Genomic DNA, 20,991 nt, shown 5'->3' with positions numbered 1-20,991 from the left:
CTCCTCTTGCCCCCCGCCCCTCTCCTCTTGCCCCCCCGCCCCTCTCCTCTTGCCCCCCGCCCCTCTCCTCTTGCCCCCCCGCCCCTCTCCTCTTGCCCCCCCGCCCCTCTCCTCTTGACCCCCGCCCCCTCTCCTCTTGCCCCCCACTCCCTCTCTTTGCCCCCACTCCCTCTCCTCTTCCCCCCCCACTCCCTCTCCTCTTCCCCCCCCACTCCCTCTCCTCTTCCCCCCCCACCTCCCTCTCCTCTTCCCCCCCACTCCCTCTCCTCTTCCCCCCCCACTCCCTCTCCTCTTCCCCCCCACTCCCTCTCCTCTTCCCCCCCCACTCCCTCTCCTCTTCCCCCCCCACTCCCTCTCCTCTTCCCCCCCCCACTCCCTCTCCTCTTCCCCCCCCACTCCCTCTCCTCTTCCCCCCACTCCCTCTCCTCTTGCCCCCCGCCCCTCTCCTCTTGCCCCCCGCCCCTCTCCTCTTGCCCCCCGCCCCTCTCCTCTTGCCCCCCGCCCCTCTCCTCTTGCCCCCCGCCCCTCTCCTCTTGCCCCCCGCCCCTCTCCTCTTGCCCCCCCGCCCCTCTCCTCTTGCCCCCCCGCCCCCTCTCCTCTTGCCCCCCCGCCCCTCTCCTCTTGCCCCCCCGCCCCTCTCCTCTTGCCCCCCCGCCCCCTCTCCTCTTGCCCCCCCCGCCCCTCTCCTCTTGCCCCCCCCGCCCCCTCTCCTCTTGCCCCCCCCGCCCCTCTCCTCTTGCCCCCCCGCCCCTCTCCTCTTGCCCCCCCGCCCCCTCTCCTCTTGCCCCCCCGCCCCTCTCCTCTTGCCCCCCCGCCCCTCTCCTCTTGCCCCCCCCGCCCCTCTCCTCTTGCCCCCCCCGCCCCTCTCCTCTTGCCCCCCCGCCCCCCTCTCCTCTTGCCCCCCCCGCCCCTCTCCTCTGGCCCCCCCGCCCCTCTCCTCTGGCCCCCCCCGCCCCTCTCCTCTGGCCCCCCCGCCCCTCTCCTCTGGCCCCCCCCGCCCCTCTCCTCTGGCCCCCCCGCCCCTCTCCTCTTGGCCCCCCCGCCCCTCTCCTCTTGGCCCCCCCGCCCCTCTCCTCTTGGCCCCCCCGCCCCTCTCCTCTTGGCCCCCCCGCCCCTCTCCTCTTGGCCCCCCCGCCCCTCTCCTCTTGGCCCCCCCGCCCCCTCTCCTCTTGCCCCCCCGCCCCTCTCCTCTTGGCCCCCCCGCCCCTCTCCTCTTGCCCCCCCGCCCCTCTCCTCTTGCCCCCCCGCCCCTCTCCTCTTGCCCCCCCGCCCCTCTCCTCTTGCCCCCCCCGCCCCTCTCCTCTTGCCCCCCCGCCCCTCTCCTCTTGCCCCCCCCGCCCCTCTCCTCTTGCCCCCCGCCCCTCTCCTCTTGCCCCCCCGCCCCTCTCCTCTTGCCCCCCCGCCCCTCTCCTCTTGCCCCCCCGCCCCTCTCCTCTTGCCCCCCGCCCCTCTCCTCTTGCCCCCCGCCCCTCTCCTCTTGCCCTCGCCCCTCTCCTCTTGCCCTCGCCCCTCTCCTCTTGCCCTCGCCCCTCTCCTCTTGGCCCCCCCGCCCCTCTCCTCTTGGCCCCCCCGCCCCTCTCCTCTTGGCCCCCCCCGCCCCTCTCCTCTTGGCCCCCCCGCCCCTCTCCTCTCTCCCCCCACACCCCTCTCCCTATCAAGTGGGTGTAAAGCACCCCAGAGCATGATTCTGGAGAGGTGAGTTCTCCCTAGTTTCCGGCCCCAACTTGTAGCCCTCAATACCATCTGAAACTGAATATATCTTGTTGCTGTTTGTGGGATCTTGCTGTGTGAAGGTTGTCTGCTGCGATTCCTACATTACACTTCTACACTTCAGAAGTGCTTAATTGGTTGTAAAGTGCCCTGTGATGTCCACCTTCCTTTTTATTTTGAACAATAAAACTTCCTGGGAATTTCCACCTGCTCCTTCTCTTCCTTGACTACCCAACCTTCCTTTCACCTTCCGACTTTCCATCCTTTTCAGATTTGAAAGGGAGACGGAAAAATGGTTTAACTCTATGAACCAACTCATCATCATCAGCTACCTCTGCTGCTTGCTGTACAGATTCAATTCTCTGTTCCTCCAGATGAGTTCTCACTACAGAAAGAATTGAATCTTTAAATTCTTCCAGAACAATTACTTCCCTAAGAGCTGCATATGTCGTCTCTATCTTTAATGCCCGTATCCACTGGTCAAAATTATTTTGCCTTGCTCTCTCAAACTCAATATAAGTTTGCCCAGGCTGCTTTCTCATATTCCTTATTTTCTGACTGTATGTCTCAGGTACCAACTCATATGCACTCAAAATAGCCCTTTTCACCACATCATAATTCACCGACATTTCTTCTGACAGTGAAGCATATACCTCATGTGCTCTACCGGCCAACCTGGATTGTAACAACAATGTCCAGTTTTCCTGTGGACATTTCATCTGTTTAGCCATCTTCCCAAATGAAATAAAGAATGCTTCAACATCCCTTTCCTCAAACTTTGGAAGAGCTTGTACAAATTTAAACACCTCCCCAATGGGTTCTGATCTGGAAATAAGTCCTTCCTCACCTCCTGGTGTCTCTTTTTAACTGCCAACATTTTAATCTGGAATTCTCTGTCTCTCTCTTTCTCTTTCCTGCCTTTCTGCCTGTTTCCTTTGAAATGCCCTTTCTCTTTTTTTTTCTGCTGCCTCTAGCTCATTTTTTTCATTTGCAACTGAATTTGAGTCCATTGCAATGAACCATTCCTTGGAGAACACAGTCTCTCAGGTATTCCTTCCAGTTTCAAATGCTGTGCTTATAGCTTCAATTATGTCTGATTTCCTCACCCCTGTAATCAGTCCTAATTGTAATTTATCTGCCAATTCCATTAACTTAGCTTTATTTACCTTTTGTAAACCAACCAAAGTTATAACTTGAACTCCCAGACAAGATTTAGCAATTGCCAAAGCCATTTTGAAGTCTCACCACAAAAAAAGCCTCATACCAACTCCAGAATTCAAAGTACTTCTTGTACTCCGAACCTTAAGATTCACCAACCCCAAACTAATCAAGGAGTTTCAAATATATCCCGCAAAGAGCCCCCAGTTTTTGTTATGACGCAGCAGATGGTAAATGCTGAGCTGTTCAAATCCCTGAGGGAAACTTGAAACAACTGTCACAACTAATTTTCAATTTGTATGTTTTGAGATGTGGGCTTTGAATTCAGTAATAAGACCACCAAGTCTTACGAGGTTTACTTATAAAACTAAATTAAACAATTATTAATAAAAGAAAAGATTGTAAACACATGCATATGTCTACAAATTAGTGCTACACTAACTTTTAAATCCCCTAGTTAATCTGATTCCCAGCTATACCTTTGTTAAGGCAACAGTAAAACACATAGATTTTGAAAGGTTCTGCAGGGCTCGGCGCTGATGCCCTTGCTGTTTGTGGTGTACATAAATGATTTGGACTTAAATGTAGGGGGTATTATCAAGAAGTTCGCAGATGACACGAAAATTGGTAGGGTGGTACATAGTGAGGAAGATCGCCGTAAACTGCAGGACGATATCAACGGCCTGGTCAGGTGGGCAGAGCAGTGACAAAATGGAATTCAACCTGTAAAAGTGTGAGGTAATGCACTTGGGGAGGGCTAACAAGGCAAGAGATTACACTATAAATGGTAGGACCCTAGAAGGTACTGAAGATCAGCGGGACCTTTTGTGCATATCCACAGATCCCTGAAGGTAGCAGGACAGGTAGATAAGATGATTAAGAAGGCATATGGGGTGCTTGCCTTTATTACGCGAGGCACAAAATACAAAAGCAGGGAGGTTATGCTGGAACTGTATAAAATGCTGGTTAGGCGTCAACTGGAGTACTGTGTGTAGTTCTGGTCACCACATTATCGGAAGGATGTATTTGCACTGGAGAGGGTGCAGAGGAGATTTACCAGGATGCTGCCTGGGCCGGAGGGTCTGAGCTATGTGGAAAGATTGGATAGGCTGGGGTTGTTTTCCTTGGAGCAGCGAAGGTTGAGAGGGGACCTGATAGAGATGTATAGGATTGTGAGGGGCATAGATAGGGTGGATAGGAAGGCACTTTTTCCATTAGTAGAGGGGTCAATGATCAGGGGGCATAGATTTAAGGTAAAAGGTAGAAGGCCAAGAGGGGAGTTGAGGGGAAATTTTTTCACCCAGAGAGTGATGGGAGTCTGGAACTCACTGTCTGAAAAGTTGGTTGAGTCAGGAACTCTCATAACATTTAAGAAGTATTTAGATATTCACTTGTGTTGCCATAACCTCCAGGGCTATGGGCCAAACGCTGGAAAATGGGATTAGTGTAGTCAGATGTTTGTTGACTGGCATGGACATGATGGACTGAATGGCCTCCTTCTGTGCTGTAAACATCTATGAGTTTAACAGTCGAACTCAAAGTGAGTTATCTTAACTTCAGTCCCTGGAGGCAGCAGTTTGGTACATACAGGCTGAAGGCGTTTCATACTTGTTGAATCTTAGACTGCTTTCCCTTATACACAGTCTTCGCTCCTTTATACATATTTTCCCCTTTGAATGCAATTACCCATTGTTTCACTCTGTCTTTGGACTTTACCTTCCTGATAATAAAAATCTCTCATATCATTATGTTTTACCAGTAATCTTTGGGAAAAATAAACACACTGTTTCTAAACGTCACCTGGCTAGGTGACGCAATTCACCCCTCTGATAACAATCTAAAATAATTTTAAAATGCAAATGCTGCTTTACACCTTACATTCTAAACTTTGGCCATGTTTACACCAAAGCCTTCAGACCAGCTGCCTTGAATCCAATTAAGACACTCACACAGGCACAAACTGACAAAAATGCCACTATTTTACAATAAATTCCAATGACATTATGAGAGTGATTATGTCTTCTTGATGCTTAAAAACATAAGAAATACCTGGCCCATATGACCCTTTGAGCCTGCTCTGCTATTCAGCAAGATTATGGCTGATCTTTAACTTCACTTTCCTGCCCTATCCCCAAACTTCTTGAATCCCTTTAGTGCCCAACAGCCTTTAATCTGTCATAACTTGTTGCATTTAAAAAAAAAAGTTTCCTCTTGTCACCTCTTGTTCTTTTCCCATATCTTTACAAGATGAAATATCACAGGAGTAGCCTGTGCAAGTGGATATAACATTGAAATCCATTTATAAAAATGTAACAGACTCTGAAGGGTTCAAAGTCCTGACCTTCTCTGTTGTGTCAGGTTAAGCCCAACCTAACCCTTTGTTCCCAAAGGTGTACAAAATTATGAGGGGAATAGATAAGAGTGGACAGGATAAAACTTTCCCTTGGTGGAGAATTCTAGAACCAGGGGACGTAGATTCAAGATAAGTGGCAGAAGGTGTCGGGGGGAAACATGAGGAAGAACTTTTTTACGCAGAGGGTAGTGGGTGTCTGGAATTCGCTGCCCAAGTCGGTGGTAGAGGCAAAAGCTCTAAACTCTTTTTAAAAAGTACCTGGATCTGCACCTTAAGTGCTGTAAGCTGCAGGACTATGGGCCGGGTAGAGGAAGGTGGGATTAGAAAAAGCAGCTGGGTGTCCTCGGGCTGGCATGGGCAAGATGGGCTGAATGGCCTCCTCCTGTGCTGTAACTTTTCTATGGTTCCTGTCCGTCAGCACAGATTTCTCTCTGTACTGGGACATGCTACACAAATGCTGCGGGCTGCATCTAATTTCAGTAAAGGTATTCGCGTTCATGTAAATGCCATTTGTAGTTATTACCAAGTTATTTTTGGAGACTGCATTGATCCTCATGGGATTTCCATCAACATCACCTTTTCTAATAGATGTGCTTCAACTAGAGGTAGTCAGGTGTGTAATGTAACATCTGATGGCGCAACAGAAATTGCGATAAGTTACAAGCATTTCAAACAAATGTAACTTTGAAGAAAGGATCTGATTCCGCGGAGCATGAGGGAAGTGACTGTATTATACAATAGCAGAATACTGTGGATGCTGGAAATCTGAAATAAAACCAGGAACTGCTGGAAATACTCAGCAGGTCAGGCAGCATTTGTATAGCTTCTGATTTAGACATAGAGATTTTGTTGATTAGATTGTTATCGGAAAATGTGCGAAATAGCCTCGTGTTATTTAATGGTGACTTAAGGATGTTTGATTTGTGCGCATTGAGCCTTGGTGACTTGCTGTCCCATGGGGAAGGTGTCATCTGGCCTGGCCTACCGAGCAAGGGGGCAGGAAAAATGCTCAGGTAAGAAACCCAAGGCCACTTTTCCAGTAACTGTTGGTTACTGAATGATTTTTGGCACAAATCAAGGACTGAAAACACATGCCTCCTCACTTGCCCTTTCAGCCTTAATATGTTTAACATGTCCAGAAGGTGTAAAGAACTTGTAAACAAATAACTTCGGTTTCTTTAAAACCATGGCCATTGTAGTGTTTACATTAGCAACACAGCTTCTAACCACTCCAGTCCAAATAGTTTGAAAACCATTTCAATTAAAGGGAAAGTCTAAGAGGGGAAAATACTTTTCACTGCTTGTGTTCTTTTAAATATAATATATATATATATTTTAAAAAAGTGAATTCTGCCCCTGACAGACGTGCCATTTTGGATCATCTTCGCTCAGGTACTGACAATGTGGGCTGAAGCTCCTTTACCCTGTAATATCTCCACTTATTTTTAGTGGACTTTGCAAATGTTGGGCTGAATTGGGAGCTGTCCCAGAGCACCAGCCCTGAAAAATGCACTATTGCCTTTTCAAAACCTAATGTTACTTCACAAACAGGATTGTCCTACAAATGGGAATGAACTTCCAAACAGTTTATTCTCAGTTTAGTTAAATGCTTTTTAATTTCAAATGTAATAACTGAAAGCTGGAAGACCAGAGTGATGTGGCCAGCTACTCAGAATATATGATTTTTTTTCTAATAACCGAAAGCATTTACGTGGCACCTTTCATGACTTCGGCACAATCCAAAACACTTCAAAATCCATGAAGTACTTTTGAAATGTAGTCACTGCTGTAATGTAGGAATTATGGCAACCAATTCGCCTACAGCAAACTCCCACAAACAGCAATGTGATGATGACCAGGTGACCTGATTTTAGTGATATTGGTAGAGGGACAAGGAATATCTAGGACAATGGAGAGACTTCCTCCTCTTTGAAGTAGTACCATGGGATATTTAATGTCCAACTAATGTTCTATCTGAAAGTTGCCACCTCCAGCAGTGCAGCTCTCCTTAATTATGCATTGTGGTGTCAGCCAATCAACAACCAGGTCACTTCTTAGTTCTTACAAGCTTGACCACTTTTCCGGTGCTGTGAATTGACAGGCCAGGAGTCTCCTGTGAAATCAATGCCTAAGCATAATGGGAAGGAAATGAGCAGCAAGATAGTTGTGGATTCTCTCAGTCTTTTGTTGTAAAGTGGCAAATGTTATTGGAGTTAATGCCAACACCTCAAAGCTGCACGTCAACAGTTCCAGTGTCAACATAATGTATTAAATCATTTTTTTTGCTTTTGATAGCTTTATACCTGTATAAATAATGTCAGATGATTTGTATGGCAAGTTCCTGGCACCTGATGAACCATTCCCCTTGCTACCACAAAGGGGGCACACCAGTGATGTCGCCAGTCTTGACATTAGTGATTTTGGCTGCCAACTTTCATCATGCCATAGAACTGACCCATTGCGCAGACTCCATACCAACAGGTGGGTAATATCAAGCCAACTGTGGGGATTATCCCTTCACCCATAATAGTGTTTTTTATTGCTCATTCCATGCTTTGATGCTCATATAAACTGACACTTCCCTTGTGCAATATATTCCCCCCTACAGAAGAGGCAACTGATCTCTATTTAAAATTTGTAGGGAAAGCCAACTTGCTGAACTTTAATTCAACTAAAATGTTTCTGTAAGGTAGAATTATTTTTTTTTTTAAAAGTAGATTTCTCTGGTTGTCTTTTCACAAGTTTATTTCCTTACTTTTGGAGAAATGCTAGCCCTTTTATCATTTTAATTTGGATACGTTTTCCCTTGCCTTATCCTACTCTTGAGTTAAAGCTGCTTTCACATTTATCTGTCTGTGTGCGGTTTGCTGGAGGTTTTCACCATCACCTTCTCAAGGGCACTTAGGGATGGACAAAAAATGCTGGCTTTGCTAACGATGCTCACACCCCTTGGAAGAGTAAAAAGTATCAGCATGTTGCACTTTCACCCCCTTGTGTCTGTGCCTTGTGTGTGGGTAAGAGGGGATTGAAAAAAAAATGTTTGTGCAATTTAAAACTTTTAAAAAAGCTGATTGAAGCCTTGCAATGCGCAAAGCTCACGGATCAGAAAGTGAAGGAAACTGCACTGAAACTGAGCAACAAGTACTAATCATAAAATTTATTATGTACTGTTGCTGCTCGCGGCTAGTTCAGTAAGTTCCCATCATCCTTCAGAAAAGGAAGTGGCGTCAGGTCCCCACAATGCAAGTGTGTTTCTTTTCCCCCCTCAAAAGTTTAAAAGCTTGCAGCCAAGCCTATTTGTTTACAGAGACTGAATAAGCCAATTTCATTTATGTTACTTGAATTCCTGGATTTTTATTGGTGTTTTGAGGATCACATTCCATGAATCTGTGTATTTATATTTTGGTGTATTGGTGCCTGTCAAAGCCAAATCCAATTTTTCATGCTTGAGATTGCAAGGTTCTCCAGGACTTTTATCTATTGATTTTGGTGGGGTGCAGCGCTGTTTGATAGGAGGCCCCGTCTTCCATTATCATATGTTCTCCATGATGGTTGCAATTCAGTGGCCTTTCTTGCAAGCTCAAAGTTAATGGATGATCCCCTACATTGAGCTCCGACTGCCACAGTTTTGCGCACTCTCTTAATTTTTCAATATCCCTTTGCAGTTTTCTGTTTCCAACTGTACTATTTACTGTGCCAACTAACTTGTAGGTGGTGCATATGGTGATGCAGTGTGATCAGCTGATGGAAAGCGAACATATAGTGTAATTGGTGCCATTTCCTTTTGCTAGAAACTTGTCCAGATGGCTGCCTGCTGTCTCATGCCGAAGCTGTCTGCATCAGTAGGTCTCACTAGACCTGTGCAACAGGCACACATGCAGTTCAATAATCACGGGCTGAGAGCAGCATTGATTTTGTATTTGACCTTTGTTTCATCTTTGGAGTGTGGTGTCTTAGTAGCAACCACTGGATCCAGTGAGTTCTGGATTGGCATGAATGATAAGGGTGAGGAAGGAGAGCGGTTTTTTTTTGAGTAGATGCAAGAAAGAATTCCTAATTTTTTTTCCATACTCCTGTGGACATTACCTGGGATGACTCTGGCTTGTAGGTTCACAGTTGTGTCTCCTGCATGAGGATATAGGTATTACCAACAGAGTCCAAAGCTCCTGACTGAAGCAGCAGCAAGCTAATATATATTTTTATTTTAAAATGGAATGACGCTGACTGCATCCTGCGACCAATAATTCAAGAAATTAAAACATTTTTCTGTTCAAACATAGATGGAATTTGACTTCCTGTGGGACAAGTGTAGCGAGCTCTGAATGCAGTGAGGAGCTCTTTTCATCTGTTTCATGTGGTGACCAGGAGGACTGCTATTCCCTTCTGGATGATCAGGAATTCACTCAGAATGCATCCTTCGACCTCTTTCCAGAGGGTAGTGTTTGTAGCGACGTATCTTCGTCAATCAGTACCTATTGGGATTGGTCAGACAGTGAGTTTGAATGGCAGGTGAGCTTAAGCGGTTTCTCATGCCTGCAAGAGTAGAATTAAATATTTGTACAGCATGGAAGTTGGCCTTTAGGCTCATTGCATCTGTGGTCTTTGAAAGAGTTATCCAGAATTTTTTCCTTTTTCAAATGCATATTTAGTGGCCTTTTAAATGTTACTATTGAATTCACTTCGACTGCCCTTTCAGGCAATGCACAACAATTACAGTATCTGAAGATTTTGCAGCTACAGAAAAGATTAAGCAACGATTCCCTAAAGTGTTATCCAGAATGAGAAGTTAAAGCTATGAAGAAAGACTTGAAAAATTGATCCTTTTTCATAAAGGGGGCGAAGAGATGTCTACAAGAATTTCTTTAGGTTTTGAGGGAGTGGGCAGTGAAAGAATGGTTGCATTTGTTGGCAAATCAGTAACCAAGAGATCAACTAAGAGAATAACTAAAAACTTAGAATGTTCACCACTGTGGGGAGGTCCGAGGAGATGGTTTCCCATGGTTATTGGAGCATGGAATATTTTGATGCAGTGACTAAATTAGTGCTACATTGCCACCTGTGGCAACTGTAACCCAATGAGGAATCAACGTCTTCAAGAAATGGATGAGGGCATGGGGATGTCATCCATGCTGCCTTTTACAAAGTAATGGCCTTTTACTCTGGATGTGGCAAACTGTCAATGACCCGTGACTATGGTATTATTTATTGAGCATGTTCCTGTAAATTGCCCAAGGTTTTTGCACCTTAAGCTTAGCCTTCTTGCTGACCTGTAAAGTTGAAATGCTTCAAAAATTACTCTTTTGACTCCATGCACAATCTGCAATGAGTAAACCAATCGTAATTTTGCCATTAGTTGAGTTTATTATTGCTTCCTAGATGAAGTGCATTAAACCTAAATGCTGGCACCATTCTTAATTGTAAACATGAACTCCTGACTGCACATTTTTATGTATCAGTGCTTTGTGGCTATCTCGTATTAATTTGATCTTAAGGGTTTCTGTTTCCTTTTCAAGCTGCCTGGCAGTGATTTTGCAAGTGGAAGTGACGTCTTGTCCGATGTAGTTCCCAGCATTCCGAGTTCTCCTTGCCCTGTTCTGAAGCGAAGAAGCAAACAGCACAGAAGCTTGGATGAACTTCCTTGGAGCGCAATGTCTAATGATGAGCAGGTATTTGGGGGCGTTGATTTCCATTTTGAAATTTATTGTTTAGTGCATGTTTTACTGGGTTATACGCTACATTGAACTGGCTGTACATTGTTACTATCCTGTCAGGGGCTGTTAACACTTGGAGAAATCTGAACACCTTGATTTAACCAACATGCCACATGATTTCACTTTTTTAAAACAAAAACACATTTTATTGTATATGAAGGACTTAAAACAAGCACTATTAACTTAACAATATGGTTTATAACTACGTATGTTATGTACTCCAATTTACTACTCCCAAGAATTCTCTTGTAAGCCACATCAATTTTAAAATTATTTACTTCTGTAGGGACCAACCGTAAGTATACCACAGTCCTCTGGAGAATTCATGTCACCTCCAGCTATTCTCAGAGATAAAACTTTCATTTACCATCACTACTGCCAATGCCTCAGTCCCTTGTCCTGGTTACTTTTCCAATACTTCCAAACTAATCTGCTTATTGTTTTCTTTAGCACAAGACTCCTTGGAGACCCACTCTCAATTCTCCCACTTGTTTCAAACTAGGCAATCTTCCAGATTCTGATCCCTCACAAAAATTCAAACTGAGATGGCATTTCACCCACATTCACATAGCTAATGATGAAGTTATTTTTTTACTCTGCTTACAGAGCAGATCTACCTAATTGTCATTTACTTTGGCTTTCTTCTCTCAGTGAACTGCAAACTGCATGCACCAGTTTCAAGCTATAACGAACTCACAGCAAACGCCCTGATAAATTAAAACCAGACAACTTCCATAAGCTCCACCCATCTCCATAACAACGTAGCCTGTTCTGGAATGTCCTCAAACCAACCTTTGGGTTAATTATCCCTCAGTTACAATTTCTTCTTTGATCTATGAAGTAAATGAGTTTCACAACTTTTCAGGGTTCAGTGAATGCATTTAAACCAATTTAGCTCCAACTCCCAAACAAAACATCTCCTGGACTGCCTTAGTTGCAAAAACTGCAGACATAATGTCACCAGTTCTTTATCTAAGTAAGCCCGCCTGCTGTTTTATGACCTAACCTAATTGACCTCTTAAGGCAACATGGCCCCAAACATTTAGGTGTAATAGACTTCAAGCTTGCTTTAATTGCATTTCTCCCATTTTCTACAATTAAACTTTTAATTTCTAAAACTAAAAATTATATACTGAAACACATGAACTAGAAATTTGCAACAATATCAGTTGACTAAAACAATCTATGCCACTTCATATCCTTTATAGAAATACTGGTTCAAAAATACATAAAGTATGACGATAGAAGATTTGTATTATAGCATTTTATTTTCCATGTCAACACCACAAATGCAGTCATGTAATTAGATTTTCTTGATGGAAATATTTAAGATTTCTGCCAAAAGACTGTTGTTCAATTGTGCATTTGCACATTTGAACTTATTAAAATTGATTTATGCAAGTGAGGGGGCGGTAATGAGACATTGCTGCTGTCAACTCTGTCAAATAAAAAAAGTAGTCTAGGTGTATGTGGGAACCTTGGGCCTTTTGGGGACCATTTTTTCTTTTGTGCTTAATCTATTCTGAAATTGGCTTCATTACTATAAAGTGATCACGTGAGAGATACGTGTTTTCATTTTTTTTTTCTTATTCATTCATGGTGATGCGGGCTTCACTGGTAAGTCCAGCATTTATTGCCTGTCCCTAACAGCCATTGAGAAGGTGGTGATGAGCCGCCTCCTTGAATACAACTGAATGACTTACTAGGCCATTTCAGAGGGCAATTAAGACTCAACCACATTGCTGTTGGTCTGGAGTCACCAAAAAGGCCAGACTGGATAAGTATGGCAGGTTTCCTTCCGTAAAGGACATTAGGTAAAACATTTTTTTAAGGTGGCTTCATGATCGCCATTACTGATCTAGCATTTTCTTCCAAATGTATCTAATAAATTGAATTTGAATTCCCCCAGCTGCTATGGTGGAATTTGACTCTCACCTCCTGATCATTAGTGTAAGGTTACTAGTGTAGTGACATAATCACTATACTATCTGTAGGTTATTATAATTATTGCAAGTGGTCATTTATTGACATCAGTTTGACATCAATCTGAGATCACTTCATTTAAATTACTGGATAATTTGATTTTTTTTTTGTTAGCACTGTAATCCTCCCTGTACTTAAGTTTTTTTTAAAGTTTGAATTACTGGATAATTCCATTTTTAAATAAAAAAATCACTTTGTATAAAATTCTTTATATTTAAATATATATATTTTGAACCACTATAGGCTTCAGCTTATAATTTTTTTCATTTTTAAATTTGGAGTTCCCCTATTTTGTATATCCTCTGCACTTGGAAAAGTTCTTTAGTGGAAATTTTCCACCGTGTACCTTTGTTTATACAAAATGGTTTTTGTATTAAAATGGAATTATCCAGTAATTTAAATTAAGTGATCTCAATGTTGACTTACAGCATTTGGACCAGCCAGATTCTTTAATAGACTAATGCATTTCCAATTGCACTGCCTCCAAATTTTATAATAAAAATGATCAATTCTTACGGTATGTCTTGAAGATTTCAGTTCAGCTTTTTAAAATTGTTGAATGACTGTCCCAGCAAGTCTGCATCCAAGGTAAAAGCAAAATACTGGAAATCTGAAATTAAAACAGAAAATGCTGGAAAAACTCAGCAAGTCTGGCAGCATCTGTGGAGAGAGGAACAGAGTTAACATTTTGAGTCCATGTGACTCTGAAGAAGAGTCATACGGACTCAAAAGTTTAACTCTATTCCTCTCACCACAGGTGCTGCCCCAGACCTGCCTAGTTTTTTTTTCCAGTATTTTCTGTTTTTAAGTCTGCAACTGAATTGTATTTGTAAGGCTTGTTGCTCAAGGAAACAATATTGGCCCTGGCAAGGAAGAAAGATAACTTATAGTAAAAATTGCAGTGCTGAAGATTTAATAACAGATTCAGTCTGAAACAGATTCTAGCCACTTAGCATTTGAATGGTGAAAAATACTGATTACTGTCTAAAACTCATCAACAGAATTCAAAATATTGTTCTTGCACAAATATTGTCATTTTTATACAATTATATAGTTTCCTAGAGCGTTAGGAATTGTGGGTTTTCAAAATCAAAATCGTTGTTGAAGTGGGCTTTAGTTGCACTAAAAAAAATCAGTTATTTAAGTCTGAAAGTTGCATGACTTTCAAGAGCAAGCAAGTTCTCCCAGTGTCCTGGCCAGCATTTTATCCCATAACTTAAAAAAAAACAGATTGTTTGATCATCAGCATATTGTTGTTTGCAAATAACTTGCAGTATTTCCCACATTACAACAGCGATTAAACTTCTATCGTACTTCATTGGCTGTAAAGCACTTTGGGAAGTCCTGAGATCATGGAAGACACTATAGAAATAATTTTTTTTTAGTGGAAAAGTTCAGGAGGCATCTGCGGTTCACTTGTCTTGTGTAAATGAGTCCCAAAGTTAGGGAGCAGGCATCATTCGCAGGCCAGCACAAAGCAATTCTGTGGTCTATATACCCCAATCATTGGACTTCTCTTTTCTCCTGCCAACACCAGCGCCCCCTCTGTCCTTGAAGCCTGAACGATAAAATAGAAGAAGCGATGCATACTAGAATATTGCACTGGTAACAATATTATCTATCTCCTTTTTAAATTTCATTTTTTGTAGAAATTTGTGTGCTGTGTGTTTATGGGGTAGAGATTGCTTACTGATCGCTGTAGCTCCAATCTCAAATTTCCACAATATCCTGCTTGCAAAATACTATCCTGCTTAGAAAATACGTTAATTTCACATTTTAGTGACCAGTGCAGCATTCTCTAGCATATCTTGATAGCTTTTATCAAGTTGAAACGTTTGCACCAAATCTACAGCTAAACTGATTTGGGGGATATTTGTTATTTAGCGACTTAAAGCCATGAATGAAGTCCTTGCCTGTTTTTATTATCTAGGCACTGGTCATGTAACTAATCAACGTTGTATTCACCTATTAGCCAGTTCCCAGAATTGATTTAGAATTCACAAGCTTAATGAGAAAAGAAAATAAGTCATAAAAAAGAAATCTGTTGTTACATAACTGAATGTAAATAGAACATATATTGAACAATTTATATTAATTGCAGATGACTAAATGCTTACCTGCTTATTGTTTCTGCTTGTTTAAGGTTGAATATATTGAATACCTGAGCCGTAAAGTCAGTACAGAAATGGGTCTACGGGAGCAGCTGGACATTATTAAAATTATTGACCCAAATGCTCAGATTTCGCCTACAGACAGTGAATTTATAATTGAGCTCAACTGTCTGACAGATGAAAAGCTAAAGCAGGTAAATCTCAAGACCAAATTTAATTGTATATTATAAAAGCCAAGATAAAAGTATATCCCTGTATGTGAGAATTAATATCATTGTATCGATACAGTTTCTTACTTCTGTATAAAGATGGCAGCTTGCTTGTATTTGACATATGCGTAGTTTTTTTTCTACGGCAGTTGTCAATTCTGTAATATAAATTTAAGTTTCAAGTGCTCATTGTCGATTTTCTACTTTCGCTCACTATTTAGAATTAAACTTCCTGTTAATAAGCGAATGCAAATGGTACATTTCAGTATACAATCACAATTACCTTAACAAACCTGATTTGTTGCAATAATCTAACTTTGGCATTCATTTTTGAAGGAACCTTTGAAAATATCATTTAGTCCTCTGCATTACCTGAGTACACTGATCTAACTGCACCAACTTTCACCTGAAGCTGAAGCAGAAAAAGACCATGTTAATGACTGAGTCTTAATAAGATGCTGCACAATCCAGAACAATGTCATTAGTCATCTAGCATCATACCATTGCTCCTAAAATTACTGAGTTGCTGGAGCCATTGTTGCATAGGTACATTGGGATTGCTAAAGGAAAAAAGATCAAGGTCTATCTTACTTGCCTTATAGCACCCTGGCAGTTGTATGACAATGATAGCAGAGTTGCTCTGCAACATTAGATGTGCATTGATCATATACTTAAAAAATTCCCTTTAAATCACAATTCAACAGCACATGTGCATACAAGTAGATTGGATATGGTGTTAGAAGACGTGCTTTGCATACTCCTGTCTTAGAATGAAGTTTTCTCAAGTTACTGTCTGCAGTATGAGGGTCAAGTAGCTTTGAATATTTTGCTTGTATTGTGGATTGGTACATCGGGTTGTTGCTATAGTTGTGCATATACTAAGGTTAATGTTTGATAAAGGATTGAAGCAGTTTTTGCTCTCTTTCCTAGAGGGTTTACTTGGGTGCCAGATGACACTCTGCCTATGTCATCTGATGATTTGGAAAGCTTTCTTTATTAAAGTTGTAAGAGCAAACCGCATATTCCCTCAGTGGCGGGCATTCGAAGGAAGTGAGCAGGTGGGGGGAGCGGATTGTAGGTTGTGTGGACCTGCAGGAAGTAACACAAAATTAACTAGCTCATGGTTCCGAACCGAAGCTGAACGTCATCATTTTTATTTTGAAGAGTTTTTCTTTTAAGTACTGTAAAACATTTGCAGCATGATTTTTAAAAAGCAGTCAACCCACAGATTTGCCATTGATGTTTAAAATGGCACCCGTATTGTTGTTTCAGCATGTGAAATTGAAACAAAAACAAGTCATTCAGTTGATTTTTTTTTTTTGCTGGGCTGGGATGACAGGAAAAACTGGCAACCCTACTTGTAAAGTGAGGCTATTGACTCTTCACATGCCGCAGCCGGTTAGGCAAAGGAAACGTAAATGCCGTGCATGCTCATGGTGGAAAGCGCTGGGTGACCTGCCCCAACTGACGTGCTGTATCCCATTTAGGTCAGAAATTACATCAAAGAGCATGGTGCCCGCCAGCGGTCTGTGCGTGAAAGCTGGAGGAGAGGTAGTTACGCTGGCTGTGGGGTGAGCGGTTTGAGTGGGGCCAGTAGCAGCAGTGGCAGCATGGTAAGCTCAGTCAGCAGTACTGGATCCAGTGGCTCTAACTCAGCGTCTGCTTCAAGTGCCAACATGAGCCGGGCACACAGCGACAGTAACCTTTCCACGAGTGCAGCTGAGAGAATAAGAGACTCAAAGGTAAGGTGTTCGTTAATTGGAAACGATCATATTTACAAGTTTAGCTGTTGCTTGTGAGTTGTGTGCGCTTCTGATTTTCACTGGTACTGTATGTAATGTACATTTTGTCTTTTTTTTTGCCGGGCTGATCAGTGCAGGGTACAAAACTGTGCAGGTTCTGACCAGAATTATTTAATGTTTCGTAGCACGTCTCACACATCAGTGCAGTGGGGAAAATTGCAAATGATCCCGACTCACTTATTTAAAACTTTTAATTGGACTGCAATATCTCTAAATCAGAGACAATTGTTTAATTTATCGCTAAGTGAAAAGGGTGAACATGAGCAAGTCAGAAAATCTGTGTTTCCACAGGTTCTTTCTCTCTGCACAAATAATGCAATGAAGATGAATCAGGAATGTTGTGATGAAATTTGTTACCTCAAAAATCTGAATCAGCACCTGCTCCCTTTGACACCAAGTGCGAACACATATGCCAATGTCACGACAAACAAAACACTGCACTCCTAGGTAGTGATAGCACTTCCTGGTCTCCTTTGGATGGAGAAAGCAAACTTGTTTATCAACTTCTTTTGGAAGAAGAACACATGGGGGGTCTGCTATCTGAAGTACTGATGAGTTGTGTGGTGCAACACACAAGAATTGGCTTAAAGCAGCATCTTGTCCGACTATTGTCTGCCTCACTGGACTATCCATTTTACTGACAGTGCAAAGGAGATTTTATAAATGAAATACTCTGCTTTTTTATTGCCTTAAATTAATATAAAATGAAGGGCAATCAAAAAACACGTACAATGTACAATCTCTAATGCTTGCACTACTAATAAACTCAGACCATCGAGCACATTTTGGCTGACATAACCGACAACTCTTTTAAGAAAAAAATAATAAAACGGGTGAGTGTGGCGTGACAACTCTTTATTTCTACCCTTTCTCAACCCAACCCCTCCCCGTTGTTTGACAGAAACGATCCAAACAGCGTAAGCTGCAACAGAAAGCCATGCGGAAGCGTCAGTTGAAAGAGCAGCGACAAGCAAGGAAAGAGAGGCTGAGTGGCTTATTTTTGAATGAGGAAGTGCTCTCTGTGAAGGTGGCAGAGGAAGACCATGAAGGGGATGTGGACATCTTAATGTGACCAAATGTAAAATAGCACTGTACCTTGAATTTAAAAGCTAACGCATTATAACACTAACCGCTTGAAAACTGGAGCTGAAACCTGAAGCAAAAAGCTAAAAGGGGATGATTTCCGTTTACAGATTAACATTGTGTACCATAATTTTTGTTTTTAAGACAACTTGGGTAATTTTATTGAAGCTGCTGAAACACTGATTTATATAGAAAACTTTTAAGCGTAGTCGATAAGGTATCTAAATGACTCGACGGCAACAATATGCCATATATATTCCTATAGCACTAATATGAAGTGCACTATTTTACTAGAAATACATTTAATTTTTGTGCATTACTGTGGTATTTGAAATATTGCCTGTGGAAGATACCTATGTATTAAGATGTGTTTCATGTTTTGATTCTTTACTTGTGCAACAGTTATGCAAAATCTTTGAAATATGGATAATTTGGCAATGTTCAATAATTGTTGCCACCAGTGGAGTACTTAGCTGCCGTTACAAAATTGCATGATTAGCTCGGTCAGCTCTTACCATTTTTATAGAAAGAATGCCTTGTGTTCTGGCCATTATTCATCCAAATTGCACATATAGAATCCTGGTGTATGCAAAGGTTAGGACAAACAAATTCCTTACGTCCAATGACTTTTATTAGAGCAGACTTAATGGAGAAGGAAAGTCCAGCAGGAACATTTATGTTGTTGAAAATACCCCTTTCCCTTCCTCCTTATAGGGGGAAAAAATAATAGTTGGAACAGAATTTTGTTTACAAAGCCATGCTCCTTACTGATATGGGGCTTTCGAAGTCAAATTTCCCTCTCAAACATACCATTCGTGATGTGGTTAATGGCAAAAATCTGAAGTGGCTCCATTGAAGACCTAGGCTTTCCTACTGGTCTGACAGCTGCTTCAGAGCTGTGGTATTCACTGTTGTCAAAGCCCAACCCACTGTCACAACCCCGCCACAGCCTGTTCCCCAATGCCATTGAGACAAGGAAGTGACACTCCGGACAATTGAAAGTCATAACTCCAGTGGGTAACCACAATGTGTGATATGTCACCAGACAGGCTGAGATTGGAGACCAAATTGATGGGTCTACGTTCCAAGAGAAAGTGAACACTTTTTTTTAAAAAGAAAAGGTAAATGAAGAAACCCTTTGATTATCTGCAAAGAATATTCCCTCCCTCTTCCCTACCCCTTCCTGGTCCCTAGATTTCCTTTCCTTTCTCACTATGATACTGTGTTGGCTGCAGAGCAAAGGGGAAATAAAAGACTAACATCCTCTGTGTACTATATTTACTGTAAATTTTATGGTAGATAGTTATATTTTAGGCAGTGCAATACATGGAAGGACTATAAAGTAGGTTGCGTTCTTATAACGTGAAGGAAATGCATGTCAAATTAAGTGCGTTATATCCAATATCTTTAAGTGCAAGAGAATCCAAAATTGTTCTTGCATATCTTCGTGTGAAGAAAAAAATATGCTGAAGCACTAATAGATTACATCAGATTTCAATTTTGAAAGATTATTGCTGTGCTCCAAAGAGCAAAAATTAGTGGCCTTTTCTCCCAACTACATTGTTGTTAAAATCTTCGCAGGCTCATAATTTTTGGTTCAAATAACTGATGCCTGTTGTACTAAGCGAAATGACTTGCCAATGAGGTCAAAATTTTAGGTGAGAGAAAAACAAGACTCTTTTACGTATAGATTTGACTGTGCGTAATTTCTCAAAAGTAGCTGGATGTGTGTGAAATTCATTCTCCCTCATGGTGAGTTATTTTTGTGCTTGGGTTTTAAGATTTGACTAATTCCACATTTTCTTCGAACAATTTCTGAAGGTGAAACTTGGGCTATGGATTGTATGTAAAACCTGTGTGCGCGTGTGTGTGTGTGTGTGTTAAACCTGTTGGCCATTTGAACATATGGTTTGCGTGTGCGAGTTGTGCAAGTTCTTTGAGTGTGCCGAAGTATTGAAAGAGCCGGCCACTGATGTAGATAGGTGCAGCACTCTGGCTGATATTAACCTGTGAGATATGTTCATAAGCCTGGTGTCTTCAAGGGAGCGTTGGATGCAAATATTTTGCTCCCAGTCCCCAGCACAACAGTAAACCTAACAGTTACTTAAGTGAAATTGCAGTAACAGGAATGGTGGATATTCTAACCTATTTGGATTGTGTTTTAAAAGCCAAACCAGTACTACTTGAATGCTGCAGAATCACTATTGTAAAAGTCATGTCTTGTGGTATATAATAGATTGGCATGGACCTTTCGTCTTGCTGGGCTGTACATAAAGTCGCCTCTTGATATATTAATGTAATTTTTGTGGCCCTATTGAATATGCGAAAATGTGACTGAAAATACTGGCAATGACTGATTTCTGTAGCACTGTTTAGGGATGGGTCATTCCATTTTACTGTATCTGCTGCTTATGCCTGCTCAAAATTGTACAGTGATCATAGTTTTTAAAAAAAAATCACAAAAAGAATGCAGGTTTTTGATTTATTTTTTGCATAACAGAATCTTTTATGAATTCTGCAGGTTACTGTTTTCTATTGGAGTATATTAAAATTATTTACATGTCAACAAAGGCTGTCATGTAGCATTTATTAATTTGAGGAACTTTTCAGCTATTGGTGTTACATTTAAACATTCACACTGTCAAGGAAAATGAGAAAAAAAAAACTAAAAAGAAAAAAGATAGCCTGAAGCAATTTATTGCTATTTTTTGACTTTGAAATGGGTGAAAAATGGCCTCAAAGGCTGGGTGGTGTCATACTTGAAATGTGAAATTAGTTTTGAGGCTGATTTTTAAATAAGAATTTGCAAACAGGAATTCAGATCCATCCATGAACTCGCCCCAAGTTATTGCTATATAGATCTTCGTGCAC

General features: G+C 41.9%; 1 protein-coding gene across 1 annotated transcript in view; it reads left to right on the top strand.

Annotated features, from left to right (window-relative positions):
- The window catches only part of fam199x (family with sequence similarity 199, X-linked), a 22,941-nt gene extending 2,255 nt beyond the window's left edge, over nt 1-20,686 (top strand). The window contains exons 3-8 of the mRNA XM_041196008.1: nt 7,517-7,702; nt 9,502-9,730; nt 10,735-10,887; nt 15,059-15,220; nt 16,723-16,977; nt 17,939-20,686. Of these exons, the coding sequence (XP_041051942.1) occupies nt 7,536-7,702; nt 9,502-9,730; nt 10,735-10,887; nt 15,059-15,220; nt 16,723-16,977; nt 17,939-18,109 (1,137 nt within the window). The 5' untranslated portion in view covers nt 7,517-7,535 and the 3' untranslated portion in view covers nt 18,110-20,686. The remainder of the gene's footprint in view (nt 1-7,516; nt 7,703-9,501; nt 9,731-10,734; nt 10,888-15,058; nt 15,221-16,722; nt 16,978-17,938) is intronic.
- The last annotated feature ends 305 nt before the right edge of the window (nt 20,687-20,991 follow it).

Source organism: Carcharodon carcharias, chromosome 9 (genome assembly GCF_017639515.1).
Source record: "Carcharodon carcharias isolate sCarCar2 chromosome 9, sCarCar2.pri, whole genome shotgun sequence".
Classification (NCBI taxonomy): Eukaryota; Metazoa; Chordata; class Chondrichthyes; order Lamniformes; family Lamnidae; genus Carcharodon; species Carcharodon carcharias.
Note: the sequence above shows the minus strand (reverse complement) of the source record. Positions and strands in the feature narration are given on the sequence as shown.